Source organism: Micromys minutus, assembly GCF_963924665.1.
Source record: "Micromys minutus genome assembly, chromosome: 11".
In the NCBI taxonomy this organism is placed as follows: Eukaryota; Metazoa; Chordata; class Mammalia; order Rodentia; family Muridae; genus Micromys; species Micromys minutus.
Window position 1 is genome coordinate 17,051,516 of NC_137980.1, and position 12,698 is coordinate 17,064,213.

A 12,698-nucleotide genomic window follows, 5' to 3' on the forward strand; every position below is an offset into this window, starting at 1 on the left:
ATTGAAAATAACATATACAATTCCTTTGGTATACTCAGTACTTTGACATTTATTATTATTATTATTATTATTATTATTATTATTATTATTAATTATTCTCTCAGGAGGCTGTGAGTGCTGCCACTTGTCTCTGGAGCTCCTGCTCTTGCCACATAGCTCTTTCTCTCACTTGCTGCACCCTTGGTTCACCAGTTCACGTTGGCAGCACACCTAAATCGCCAAGCCTTTCCAACCACAACCTGTTGCCTACCTTCTGTTTGTTGATACATTATAACAAAAGAAAGCAAAATTGGAACTCATGTGTGCGTGTGGTCAAGGCCTGGAACTGACTGGAAGGTTTTTCACTAGCTGCCCATCAAGATCCTGTACAATAAATGTGGAGAACTCACTGGGCTAACAGCTTGTCAGTTACCGAAGCGGGTCATTCAAAGACTGGACAGACAGTATTCCGGGATGCTGTTTCCGGTCTCGGTTTCTAGCTCGAATGGTTCCAGCTGACGATACTCAAATGCCACTCGGTTAACGTGTTTTCCACTGGAGACCATACGCACCACAGCATTGTCGCAACTAATTTTCATCTGGGCTGCAGTTGGGGTGGGGGAGGGGAATAAACATTTTCCAGCAGGTTAGAGAACGACCAATCAAACCAGTGCTCCCACTGCCCAAGTTAAAACACGGAAGGTGGGAGACAGAGGTATATGGCATCTTGCTCTGACACAGTCAAATCACTTTCAGTCAAACCATTTTTTTTTTTACACTATGTAATTAGTTGTAGAATCATGAACTCTACCCAGCCTTTCTCTGCACCTACAGGACACCAGAGGATAAAGGAAAATGATTAGAAAGAGGCACAATATCTCTTTGGCATTTGTCCTGTTCTCCTGCCTGCTGTGCTCAAGTAGCATAGGAGACAATGGTGACCAGTGAGTTCTGCTCCATGCTGGCCCTTTTGGGACAGAACATTGATGTACAATATGGGAGAGGTTGGAGAGTTGTAGGGACAGTCTGAGGACAGAGGATGGGGTTACAAGTGGTAGTTAGTTCTGAGAGGAGAGTCTATACCATTGGGTGTTTGTGTGGCCCCAAGCAATCCCATTTATTATATATCCTTAGTCTAGATAATGACCACATTTTATGTAAATGAAATGCATTAGGACGAAGAGGGTACACATGGCGTAGGTCATTTTTCATTTCATGGCTGCGGTTCTCAGCCTTTGTAATGCTGCAGCCCTTTAATAAGGCTTCTAATGTTGTGCTGACCCCAACCATAAAATTACTTCCTAGCTACTTCGTAACTGTAACTTCGCTACTAGTGTAAGTTATAACGTAAATATCTGACTTATACAACCCTCATGAAAGGGTCATTCAACCCTCAAAGGGGTCGAGACCCACGGGCTGAGAACTGCTGTTCTATTGGGTACCGACACCTTTCCAAACCGTCCTAGTATGGGACAGTTTTGAGCACCGTCACTTGGCTGACATCCAATATTGTCATCCTCCATACAGGCATCTTCCACGTGTTCACCGCTCCTCCTGGCAGGTGTGTCTGAGCAGACAGTGAAAGCCACACGGTTTTTATTAAAAATTACTTCCCACGTATTTCTCTAGCCACAGTTGACTCCTGACGTGTTTTATCTATCTACAACATTCTCTCCGCTATTCTCATTTTCTCTGGCTCCAGCCTCACATTTTGTATCAATGGGGGTATTTCTCTGAGACAGGCCACCACTGTCCCTGTGATACATCCCTGGGTGCACATGAAGCATTGGGGCACAGTAATGTCATTATGGTGAAAGTGCATTTGAAAAAAAAATGATGTTTCTTCCTTGATATTTTTTTAAATAGAAATATGAGAGGTCCTAGATTAATTTCTGCCTGGAGAGGTAAGTTTATCTCTCTTTGGATACCTTGGAAGGTTGGTTTATTCTGAACTTTAATCTACATAATTTATCATTTTTTTAGTTAATGTGCATACTATCTTTTGGCATCATTTCTTTAAAAAATTCAATTTAAAGTGCAGAGTCTCTAATAGCTCTGTGGTTTTGGACTGAACTTAAAGTACATGGATGCAGGGAGAAAGAAGAAAGGGGAAAAGCTGCATTTGTCAGGGAGGTAACTCAGTGCAAACACTTAGCATCTGTGTGAGGCCTTGGGTTTGGTGCCCAGCACCACACACATTAATGAATATGAAAAAAAATTAAAGCAAGAAAGAAACCTAAACAGTCCAAAACTAAGCAAAAAATTATATAACCCAAGCATTAAACCACTTAATGTTGGTTTCAAATATGCTCTTCAGTTAGACAAAACCAGGTTCTTTTGTTTGTTTGTTTTAGTTTTGGCTTTGGGGGAGGGGTCTTTTGGCCTAGGTTCCTAGCATCCTTTTACCTAACCTAAGCTGTATAATTCAAACAGCAATAAGGTATCTTTGACTATCTATTTTGAAGTCCCAAGCATTATTCAGTTATATCCTTTACTACACTCAAATGCGTTCCCTAAAGGCCTTTCTCCACCACAGCACTGGAACCACACAGTGCCCAAGAAGGTGACTGCAGACGACCAGCTGTGTCACATGCAGTGACTGCTCACATTGGAGTAAAGGCCACTGAGCATAGCAGCCCCTTCTGGGCATGGTGGTGCACACCTGTGGTCCCAGCACTCCAGGGGCTGAAAGAGGAAGATGGAGAATCCAAGGCCAACCTGGGCTGTGAAGTGAGATCCTGTCTCAAAGAAAGAATGGAAAGAAAGAAAGAAAGAAAGAAAGAAAGAAAGAAAGAAAGAAACAAACAAAGGAAAATCTCAGCTTCAGCAGCACTTGGACATGTGGAAAAAGCAATCTTTGTCTCAGTGAAATAGCTTGCTGAGATAGCTCAGTGAGATAGCCCAGTCTCAGGGAGACATTTCTGAGCAGAGGGTAGGTCATGGTAGACCTTCCCTCCTACCTGTGTGCATGAATGCTCTTTCAGGGCTGCTTTCTTTACTGGAGGCTCAGCAGTAGCTCAGACAGAGAAAATACTGGCGAGGTGAGCTTATTTTAACATCAGGATACAGCTGATCAAAATGTCTGTTTGCCTTGCGACGTCATTACCTACTTGGGGAAAGAGAGGAGGGCTCTGGCGGGAACAGCCTGTGCAATTTAGCATTGGGGTTCTTGATCTTTACTTTTAATTTGTCTCTTTCCAGATTGCCAGTGATTCCTGACGCCCCCCCCCCCCCACCACACAGAACAATAATTATTTTGGCCCTGAGGTCAGAAGTTCGGACGCCATCCTCCTACACCTTAGCTTGAGCATATGAGCATCCTCTTTGGTCCCTAGTAATGCAGAGTTGGCCCCACTTGGCATCTGTATCCTGTATACATACATGAGTATGTGTCATTTACAGGTAGTAAAGTCATTTAGTCATGTTTTATTGTCATGCTGGCTGCCAATCACCAAGACTTTTACCATCTGAACTGTCAGTCAACAAACAAGTTAGTTTCCAGAGTGTAAAAAGCAGACATCCTCCCTGAAGTGGAGACACATTGTTTTTTTTTTCACCGTTTTCCTTAAGTACATGTTCTAGCTGTTCTGTGGGTTTCTCCCTTGATGCCTGATGCTTAGGTAACAGGTTCTGATAGTACACGTAGGCTCTAAAGTAAAATTCTCACACTGGTTCAGCATGTGAAATAAACGTTTTGGTAGAAAGTATCTTCTTGCGAATGAAAGGTTAACCTGTTGTGTTTAAGGAAAGAACCCTGACGGTCACGTAATTGACAACTGAAGATCCATCTCACCAGGGCCATGAAAGGGGTAGCACAGGTCTGCTAAGGGCATCATCTTGGAGGGGTCCAATCCAGTTCCTCCCAGCAGCTCCACAAAGTCACCAGTTCCTCCACAGCCAGCCACAGGTTTCTAAGAGAATACAGCAGCAAAAAGAGCAAGATGCAGGCGTTACACAGGTCAGTCTGAGCCAGGGCAGTCAGTGAACATTCTCTGTCAGCCTTCAGCTGTAACTAGGCTTCAGCTCGGACCTCAGAGACTCCAAAAATTGTTTGAGTGGAGGGGTTGCGGGCAAAGGCTCTGAAGCATTAGTTTTCTAGGTCAGTTGATACACAATTGTTTAATGTATGTGTACATACAAAAGCTAAATCTAGTGACTAGAAAAATGAGACAGGAATGTGTAAACCCTGTAAGATATATAGACATAGAACCTGAGACCTTGGACACATGCCAAGTGATGGGTTATCTTAATGCTTGCAGTCAGAGGAAAGAAAGCCCAGGCACCTGCGCTTTATAACTACATTAAAATGTGTTTATTAAAGTTCTGTGTTCTCCCTCAGCTTAGATCTCTTCCTCTTGATAATAATGTCTTCCACAAATAAGGATTTAGATTACTCATGGGTACAGTTTAAAAAAAAAAAAAAAAGACTAGACCTGTGATTTGAGGCTCAAGTTAACCAAACTTAACATTTACTCTTGTCTTTCATTGAAAACAAATTCTCTTCATGACTCAAAAAGAATCCATTCCAAGCCCCTGAAAGCATCGTTTCCTGCTTCCCCGCCTCCTCCCACAGTTCTCAGCCACGGCGATTGCTGTGTGTCACTCAACACCGACAAAGTGTGTATCTGCAGTCCCGAATGTCACACTTGGCTCCTGCCTCACCTTCCCAGGTTAGCCCCAATTTCATGTCAATTCCCCCAAGGGCTGGGGTTCTAGGAATGAGCTGCACATGGGTGTTAAATTCTTAAATGACATTTAAAAAGCATTTCCTGCATTTTCTTTCTCTATGGGCTCCCATCATCAAGTAGCTAGGTTTGCCTGTGACCCTGTTATTCACTGATGTGTGCTCATTAAGAGATCTAGGGGTATGTGGCCTGTGGCCTGAAATGAACCAGACAAGTCCTGAAACATAGGAGCCAAGATCTAAAACGGAGGACTTTTAAACACACATGCACACAGATGCACCCCTGTCAAACATTGAGAAGAACACTCAAGTGTGACGGGAACTAAAACGGAACCATTGTATAACGAAAATTGTTTGACAAAGCCATGGAGACAATGGGGGCTACAATCATAAGCTTATGTTTAAAGAACCTACTATGCATATGACTGTATGCTTGGGTACTTCACACATAATTTCATTACATGATGAAATAAAGAGCTAATTAGGCCAACTGTGCACAAGTTTGTGAACAGGCATTCAAACAAGGTATTTAGGAATGAAAGAACATAATTGCCCTTTCCCATGAGTAGGTAGACGGAAGTTTCCACTTGGTGAGTGATGACATCTCTCTCCTCTTTGGAATCCTCTGAGGTGTTCTTATAAACAGTGGCAGAAAGTGAGCTGCATGGGGACCTGTCTGGGGCTCCGGGGCCTCAGCAGCAGCTCCTGCATGTCTTTGTTGAAATGTTAAGCGCCTACCCTCTGTGGCTAGATCATGACCCTGTGCCAAAGGTGCACCCAGCTTGGTGAACTGGAAGCCAAGTTCCCCCTGCTCATTATAAATGATCGAAGTCTCACCTCCAAGTACCACAAGCTGGAGTGCTAACGGAATGATCTTCAGTGGTTCACTAGCAACAACCACAGAGCCATCTCACAGGGAACATGACAAGACACCTCATGTCCCCCCAGCCCATTCATCAGGTGGAAGCCAGAATGACCTTCAAGACAGCACACATTAGGTCCTTTCCCATGGGCCCCAACAGCTTTCACAGTACTCTGGCTGCACACAACCTTCTCCAGGTGGACAGCACATGTGTCTCTACCCATCTCCCTCCCGAGCTCGCTTCTTCCTGTGTCTAGGATCCAGTAAGCTTCTTTCTGCCTGGGCAGCACAGTTCCGTCTGTTCCTCTGGCTCCCATGGCTTTGTTTTTTCTGATCTAAGCTTCCTTTCCCCAACCACATTATCTCAGACAGTTCTGCCTACCGACTTGCCAGAGCCTGTCTGTCAAAGCACTCTGATGCATTTTCTCTACAGACTTATCAAGGTTTGAAATCTAGAATAATTTTGCCTCGCTATAAAATAGGCTCCCTGGGAGCAAGGTCTGCCTTGTTCATTGCTTATTTCTAGACTCTAGAATAGTCACACAAAGGAAATCATCATCAACGTCATCGTCGTCGTCGTCATCATCATCATTTATTAGTAAAGAGAAGATCATGCTGCTAGCCTGTCACAGGAAGTTCCCCTATCTCAGTCTCTCAGTGCTGGGATTTCAAGTATAAATCACCGTACCCAGCTTTTAATACCCAGGCCTTAAAAAAGGAGATTTTTAAAGAAATAGATGCCTCAAGCACAGTACACACAAAAATGTTAAGAAGAACACCAAAGTTATTCTTAGAACTTTAATACCGAAAATGCATATCATCTAACAGGTTACCATGTCTCTCACCAGATTCTAGATCCTTCATCAAGAAAGGCATGGCTTACAAACACTATCAGGTTGGATTCAAAGTAGTCAAACATCCTTCTTATCAAAGGACCCCTCCTCAACCAAAGTCCAAGAACAGAGACACGTGGGTATGGGGGCTGGAGGAAGTTAGATATCAGCTCCTTTTCTCAGTCATGTTCCTTATTTAGTTCTCACAAAGACCTGTATGTTTGGGAACAGCTGCTGCCTCTGCTACCACCAAACACATGTGTTATCTTAACCTAGGCTATGAACAAGGAGAAGAAGATGAGTAACTCATGGAACAGCCACTGTCTTTGCAAAGGGATGCAGTGAAGCCAGCATTCATTGTAAGGCACACATGGAAGTTGATATGAAAGCAACTTGGTAGACATGTCACAGCTAATATATACATACACACACACACACACACACACACACACATATATATGTGTGTGTGTGTGTGTATGTACATATGTACACACAAGCACATACATATACATATATGTGTTACATGTATATTAGGCAAAATGTCATATAATATGTTCTTCAAAACTTTACTACTTTTTTCCAGTATAAAAATTCAATTTGGGGCTGGGGAGATGGCTCAGAGAGTAAGAGCACTAACTGCTCTTCCAGAGGTCCTGAGTTCAAATCCCAGCAATGACATGGTGGCTCACAGCCATCTGTAATGAATTTTGATGCCCTCTTCTAGTGTGTCCGGAGACAGCTACCATGTACTTATATATAATGAATAGATAATTTTTCTTAAAAATCCAATTTCATATTTTATGCCGCTGCTAGCATTCCTTCACAGCCGAGTGCTGTCAACAAGAGTGCCTTCCTTCGTATCAAAAGCAACTTCCAATGATCGGAAGAGCAGCTGCGTCGATGACTCAGAGGCGCCTCAGCTAGGAGAGGGTTTTTGTAAAAGAAGAAAGCACAAGAGTTGTTCGATTGTAATTACATGCTGCAGCTTTACCAACTGAACGCATTTCCTACGTCCGAAGAAAAATCCTGGAGTAGTCAGAATGGGCACCTGAGTGTTTGCCTGCAGCGCGACTGAAATAGACATTGAGGAAGCCAGGGCAGCACGCAGAAGACTTAAAAGCCAGGAGCTACATGGTTCCAGCTTCCTGTCAGGATGAGTGCTTTGTTGCTGATAAAACAAACAGACAGACAGACAAACAAAAAACGAAAAACAAACAACAACAGCAAACCAGTGGCCTCACCAAATGGCCAAGGGGCAAGCGACCCACTGACCTTTAATTGAAGGTCATGCAAGTGTCCAAGGGTGAGATCAGAGATCTTGATCGCCACTGGATAAATGATAGAAAAGCTGCAGTTCTGGTGTCTGTGTGGAACCACCAAAGTAAATCTTCCACTCGGAGTCTGAGAGATGATATTGCAAGCTACAGGAGGGGGAGAATACAAACACCTTATTCAGAGTACTGGTTTTTATAGACGTTCATTATACCTCTGTTCTAGACTTCAGTTCATGGTCGAGTAAGTATGTCTAATCTGGGGTACACCAGCCATATGTGCCCCAGGATAGCTTTGAATGGTGCTAAACAGATTTGTAGATTACCAACATCCATAGCTGGGCCTTTCTAGTTAGGTGTTGTACCCAGGAAGAGGGTATATATCACCATGACAACCTGGGGAGAGGATGGAGTTGGGGAATAGAACTCAGTGACATGTGAATCTTGTCAGGGGATGCCAGCCACAAGGGGGCTTCTCACCTTTATCTGTTTATAAAGAATGATCCTAAGGTCTAACTCTTTACCAGTGAGACAACATGTCTGGGGGTACCAGGGGCACCTCTGCTGAGTAGATTCTAGATCCGAGCTGGGAGAACAAGGCTCAACTGTGAAGCCAGAACCTCGCCCATAGATTTTGGAGCCATGGTGTTATTTGTTAAACAATAAAACCATGTCTAATTTTATCCTAAAGATGTCACAATACTGACAGAAGAAGGCGAGAATAAAACAGACAAGTTTAATTCCTACTACATATTTGCTGGGTATAGAGTAATGTAAAATTGACTAAACGGTCTTTTTTAATATTTTTTATTTATTGTTGTTGTTGTTGCTTTGAGACAGGATTTCTTTGTGTAGTACTGGCTGTCCTGGAACTTGTTCTGTAGACCAAGCTGGCCTCAAACTCAGAGATCTGCCTGCCTTTGTCCAAAAGTGCTGGGATTAAAAGTGTGGGCCACCATGTCTGACTTTAATTTTAAATTGTGATAGTCTTAAGATTTTATGAATTTTTTTTCTTTTATTTCAAATCCAAACTTACAACTGAGCTATTCTTCTACGTATGAAACAGAGGCATGAGATTTGCTTTTCTGCTAACCTACTTCTTTATATTTTTAATTACTCTTAATTTCAGAAATAAGTGAAATTTCTTGACAATTTTAAAAGACATCTTCTGATTTTTTTTTAACCAAGTAAACACTAGTAGAAATAAACCCTCGATATTCTACTCCTCAGATAGCCTCAACTTTTCAGGGCAGTATTTCTCTCCCTCTCCCTCCCCTTCCTCTCCCTCCCCCATCTTCTGTCCCCCTCTCTTAGCTCTCCCTTCTTCCCTCCCTAGCGCTAGAGTTTGAAGCCAAGTTTTGCTTCAAGCATCCTTAGACAAATGGTTTACCATTGAACTATATCCCTCGTTCTCAGCCTTTTCCCTTAATGAGGAATAAGCCAATATATAAACTTATTTTGCTCAAAACTCACACTCTTTTCAGGTTGGCTGTATACTTTTCCAGCCTAATCTGTGTATCTCTCTATCAGAACTGAACCGAGGTAGGGTGGTGGCTTTGTGGTAGAAGATAACATGAGAGGAGGTGACACAGAGGCACTTCCCTCCTTGGGGGACGACATCTGCCCACTTTATTTACAAAGCTCTGGCACCAAATGGTCTTTCAAGTTTATCCCGAATCTGCAGGATGGCTTGGGAGATTAAAGTTGGTTACTGAACCCATTGCAGTGCCTTGGGAGGGCAGAGCAAGACTTTGGAGGAAAAATAGAAGAATATTAACATATGTTACCTAGCCTGGGAAACACACTCCAAAACTGTGGTTTAACTTCCATAACACGGACTAAAGAACCTATACCATTGCCCGGTTTAAGTCTGTGAGGTAGTACAATCTGTACAAAGCAGAAGTGACCACCTCTCCACCAACCTGTGCTTTGTGCTCACTTACGGAAGAGGTTGAGCTCTGTCTTTATGGTTATCGTGAATCCGTTTCCTGGTTCTTGGACCCGGAAGAAGACCATGGCCACATTCTGGGAAGATCTGATGCTCCTTCTGGTAAGACCACTCTCACAGAAATCTGTGTACCTCTTCGTGGTGGGCAGAGGGTGATCCTGAGAACTTGGGAACTTTTCCCCCTTAAGGATCCAACCATCAAACACCTTCAAATGATAACAACAACAACAACAACAATAATACCTACACACACAGTCACTTTCACAGGCTTCTAAAATCAGAATTTGTTGTAAAGAGAGAAAGTTACCAAGCAATGAGCCTTCAGTTGTGAGCTGCTACTCACAGCCTGCCTGCTGTTCGTTTTTATTTAAATAGACTGCCTTTGGTGGCAGGTACTATGTTTTCGGCACAAGCCTTCAAGCTGCTAAATTTTATACCTTATCAACTAGTTTGGTAAAATTATAGACAACACTGATTTTTATTCTGTCTTTTCCACATTCAGATCAACCTCACAGGAGCGCTGCTTGGCTTCCACCTTGCTTTGGTTTCTGCGTTCCTCTAATCAGTTAAATGTGGGCCACAATAGATCTCAAAGAATAAGTAACAACAGCCAACCTGGATAAGATGGAGGAAAAAGATGGAGGGTGATTGTAACCCCAGTACCACAGAGTCTGGGGGTGGGGGTAGGGGGGAGACATTGTGAGTTTGCAGCCAACTTGGGATACAAAGGGTGATTGTGTCAAAGAGATGACCAGAAGGGCATGTGGAGGAGGGGAGGATTCCAGAGCAGCAGGCTTCTTTAAATATGTTTATTTTTATTATATAAATATGTTATTTATATTCTTCATTATACATAGTCTTATATAAATTATTTATATTCATGTATATATATATATCACCTCAAATTATTTTTGTAAATATTTTTAAATGCTGCAGTCAGGCAGTACTGGCTAGTAACCCATGTAAGACTTCCTCATTGCTTTCTGGGACAAAGGGTCAAGGTCAGTTTGACCCTGTTCTCAAAATTCTCCACAGGTTTCCATTTTAATGAGTCCATCAGAGCGGCTACCAACAGCCGGGTTGCAGATTATTTCTAGCACGCTTGACAGATTCCCAAATGGTTTTGGAAGTCTAAAGTGTAATTGTTTTCTTGGGGCAGTAGAACTCTATCCACCCTCCCTCCGCTGACCTGTGCGGCTCTGGGGATTGAAGTGGGTTTGCTGTGGAGATGGGTGAATTTTCCACCCTCCCCTCCCACCCCACCCCCTTTTCTCTCCTCTCAGACTCTATCCACCTGCTCTCAGCATCGCTCTCCCAACCAGTGCCCCACTACTCCACAACCCCCTTCAGCTTGGGCTCCTGGAAGGGCGAGCGGGGTTCAGATCTCAGATCGCAAGAGAGCCCTCCTCGAAGCTCCTGCCGTTTTTTTTTTTTTTTTTTTTTTTTTTTTTTTTTTTTTTTTTTTTTTTTTGGCCATGTTTTGTGTGCCCCAGACTGCATCACAGTGTTTCACCCTGCAAGTTCAAGTGCTAGGAAGTTCCCAGGAGTTGGGGAGAGCACAAAAATTAAACCACCAGCGCCCGGGGGCCGCTAGACCCGCGCTAGACCCTTAGGAATCCAACCTCCTGGGCTCTCCCAGGAAGCTTTTGCGACTGCACACGTAGGTTGCAGTTGCCCCCCACATGGCCGCGCTTAGGGGTACGTGGGCTGGGGCCGCGAGTAGTGGGGACCCCCCTCACCTTCAGGAAATCCCCACTCTGGCAGTCGATGGAGACCAGGTCATAGTGGATGGTGATGAACTCCTCAGGTTCGCCAATGAAGAAGGCGGCGCAGTGCAGCTGCGGCCGGTCGGCGGTGAAGGTGAACTGGCCAGGGAGGCTCAGCATGTCCAGGCACCCTGGAAGAGAGCAGGAGCCCGGGGTCCCCAGCTGCCCCGGGAAGCAGCTCCCAGCACGCCCCATTCCTCGGCTGCGCAGCACGCCCCAACCTGGAACTCCCAGCTTAAGCTGCACTGGGTTCCCTCGCTCTGGCTAGGAAGGAGCCTCGTGGATGCTGCAACAGAGAGGTCCCCGGCCAGCCCCCGACCAGATATCCTGCAAGCCTGTGTCCTGGGTGCAGAGCCTCAGCCTCCCGCCTCCGGGGCACCCACACACAGGGGCAGGACAGCCCCAACTCACGCAGAGCCCGTCGGTATGGCTGCTCCTCTGTCAGGTCCCGCTTCGGATTGGCGCTGAAGAGCAGGAAAGGGTCGTAGACCGCGGCTTCTTGTTTCTGGCAAGGAAAGTGGATCGGTCCAGAAAAGTTCAGGGGGAGGGAAAGAAAGCGAAGCAGAAACAGGGCACCCTTCTTGCAGCTCAGAGAAGCAAATTGGGGCGGGGGGTGGATTTCTCCCGAGTCCAGAGTCTATGCATGAGTCTTACACTATTTCCATCAGGTTGGGGTACCCAGGCCAGAGAAAGGCAGGCAGTTTGGATGCTCAGGGGCAAGGAGAAAGCATGTCTAGGAGAACCAGGGAGGAAGGATACAGCAGAAAAAGGATCAAAAGTTGGTTCTGCTGTCCCTGGCTGAATACTCAAGGGAAAGGTGTTAAGAATCATAAAAAGATGCCTCACCTCTAGGTAGCGGCTCTCTCCCCTTAAAGCTGTCAGGAGGATCAGAATGAAATGACATTGGAGTTTGAAGTTCGGTGACATGCTGGCCTTGGGTCTGCAGCTGGTGAGTTCTGCTGCGGAGCTCTTGGGCGTTTCTTTCCACACCTTCGCCCACACTGAGAACTGGAAGCTGCTAGGGTCCCTTTACTGGGTCCCTTTTATAGAGCAGCAGAGAGGGGAGGCTCTCTGCCCCTTAACTGATCCGAGCTTAGTTACCATGGGTTACCCTGCCTCGGTGACAAAATGCGTGGCAATGACGAGGGTCCAGCTCTCAGCCACAAATATTTCAGCATGGCCCCGTATTATTCATCAAGGGTGACTTCAGTCACGAGAACCTAGTGGCCTGAACGTATAGGAGAAAGAATGAGGTAGAGGCAGAGACTCGGGGACAGCATTTCACTTGGCCAGCCTGTAAAATGCTACATTCAATTCATTATAGACACCCAGGGAAATTTTGGTTTTGTAAAGCA

General features: G+C 44.8%; 1 protein-coding gene across 1 annotated transcript; it reads right to left on the bottom strand.

Moving 5' to 3' along the window:
• Positions 1–425: 425 nt before the first annotated feature.
• On the bottom strand, positions 426–12,270 carry CRHBP (corticotropin releasing hormone binding protein; the record flags this gene model as incomplete). The annotated part of the gene is made up of 7 exons (XM_080925197.1): positions 426–583; positions 3,773–3,890; positions 7,631–7,779; positions 9,573–9,783; positions 11,317–11,474; positions 11,755–11,848; positions 12,190–12,270. The coding sequence occupies 7 exons, from the start codon at positions 12,268–12,270 to the stop codon at positions 426–428; spliced, it is 969 nt and encodes a 322-aa protein (XP_080781323.1).
• Between the last annotated feature and the right edge of the window lie 428 nt (positions 12,271–12,698).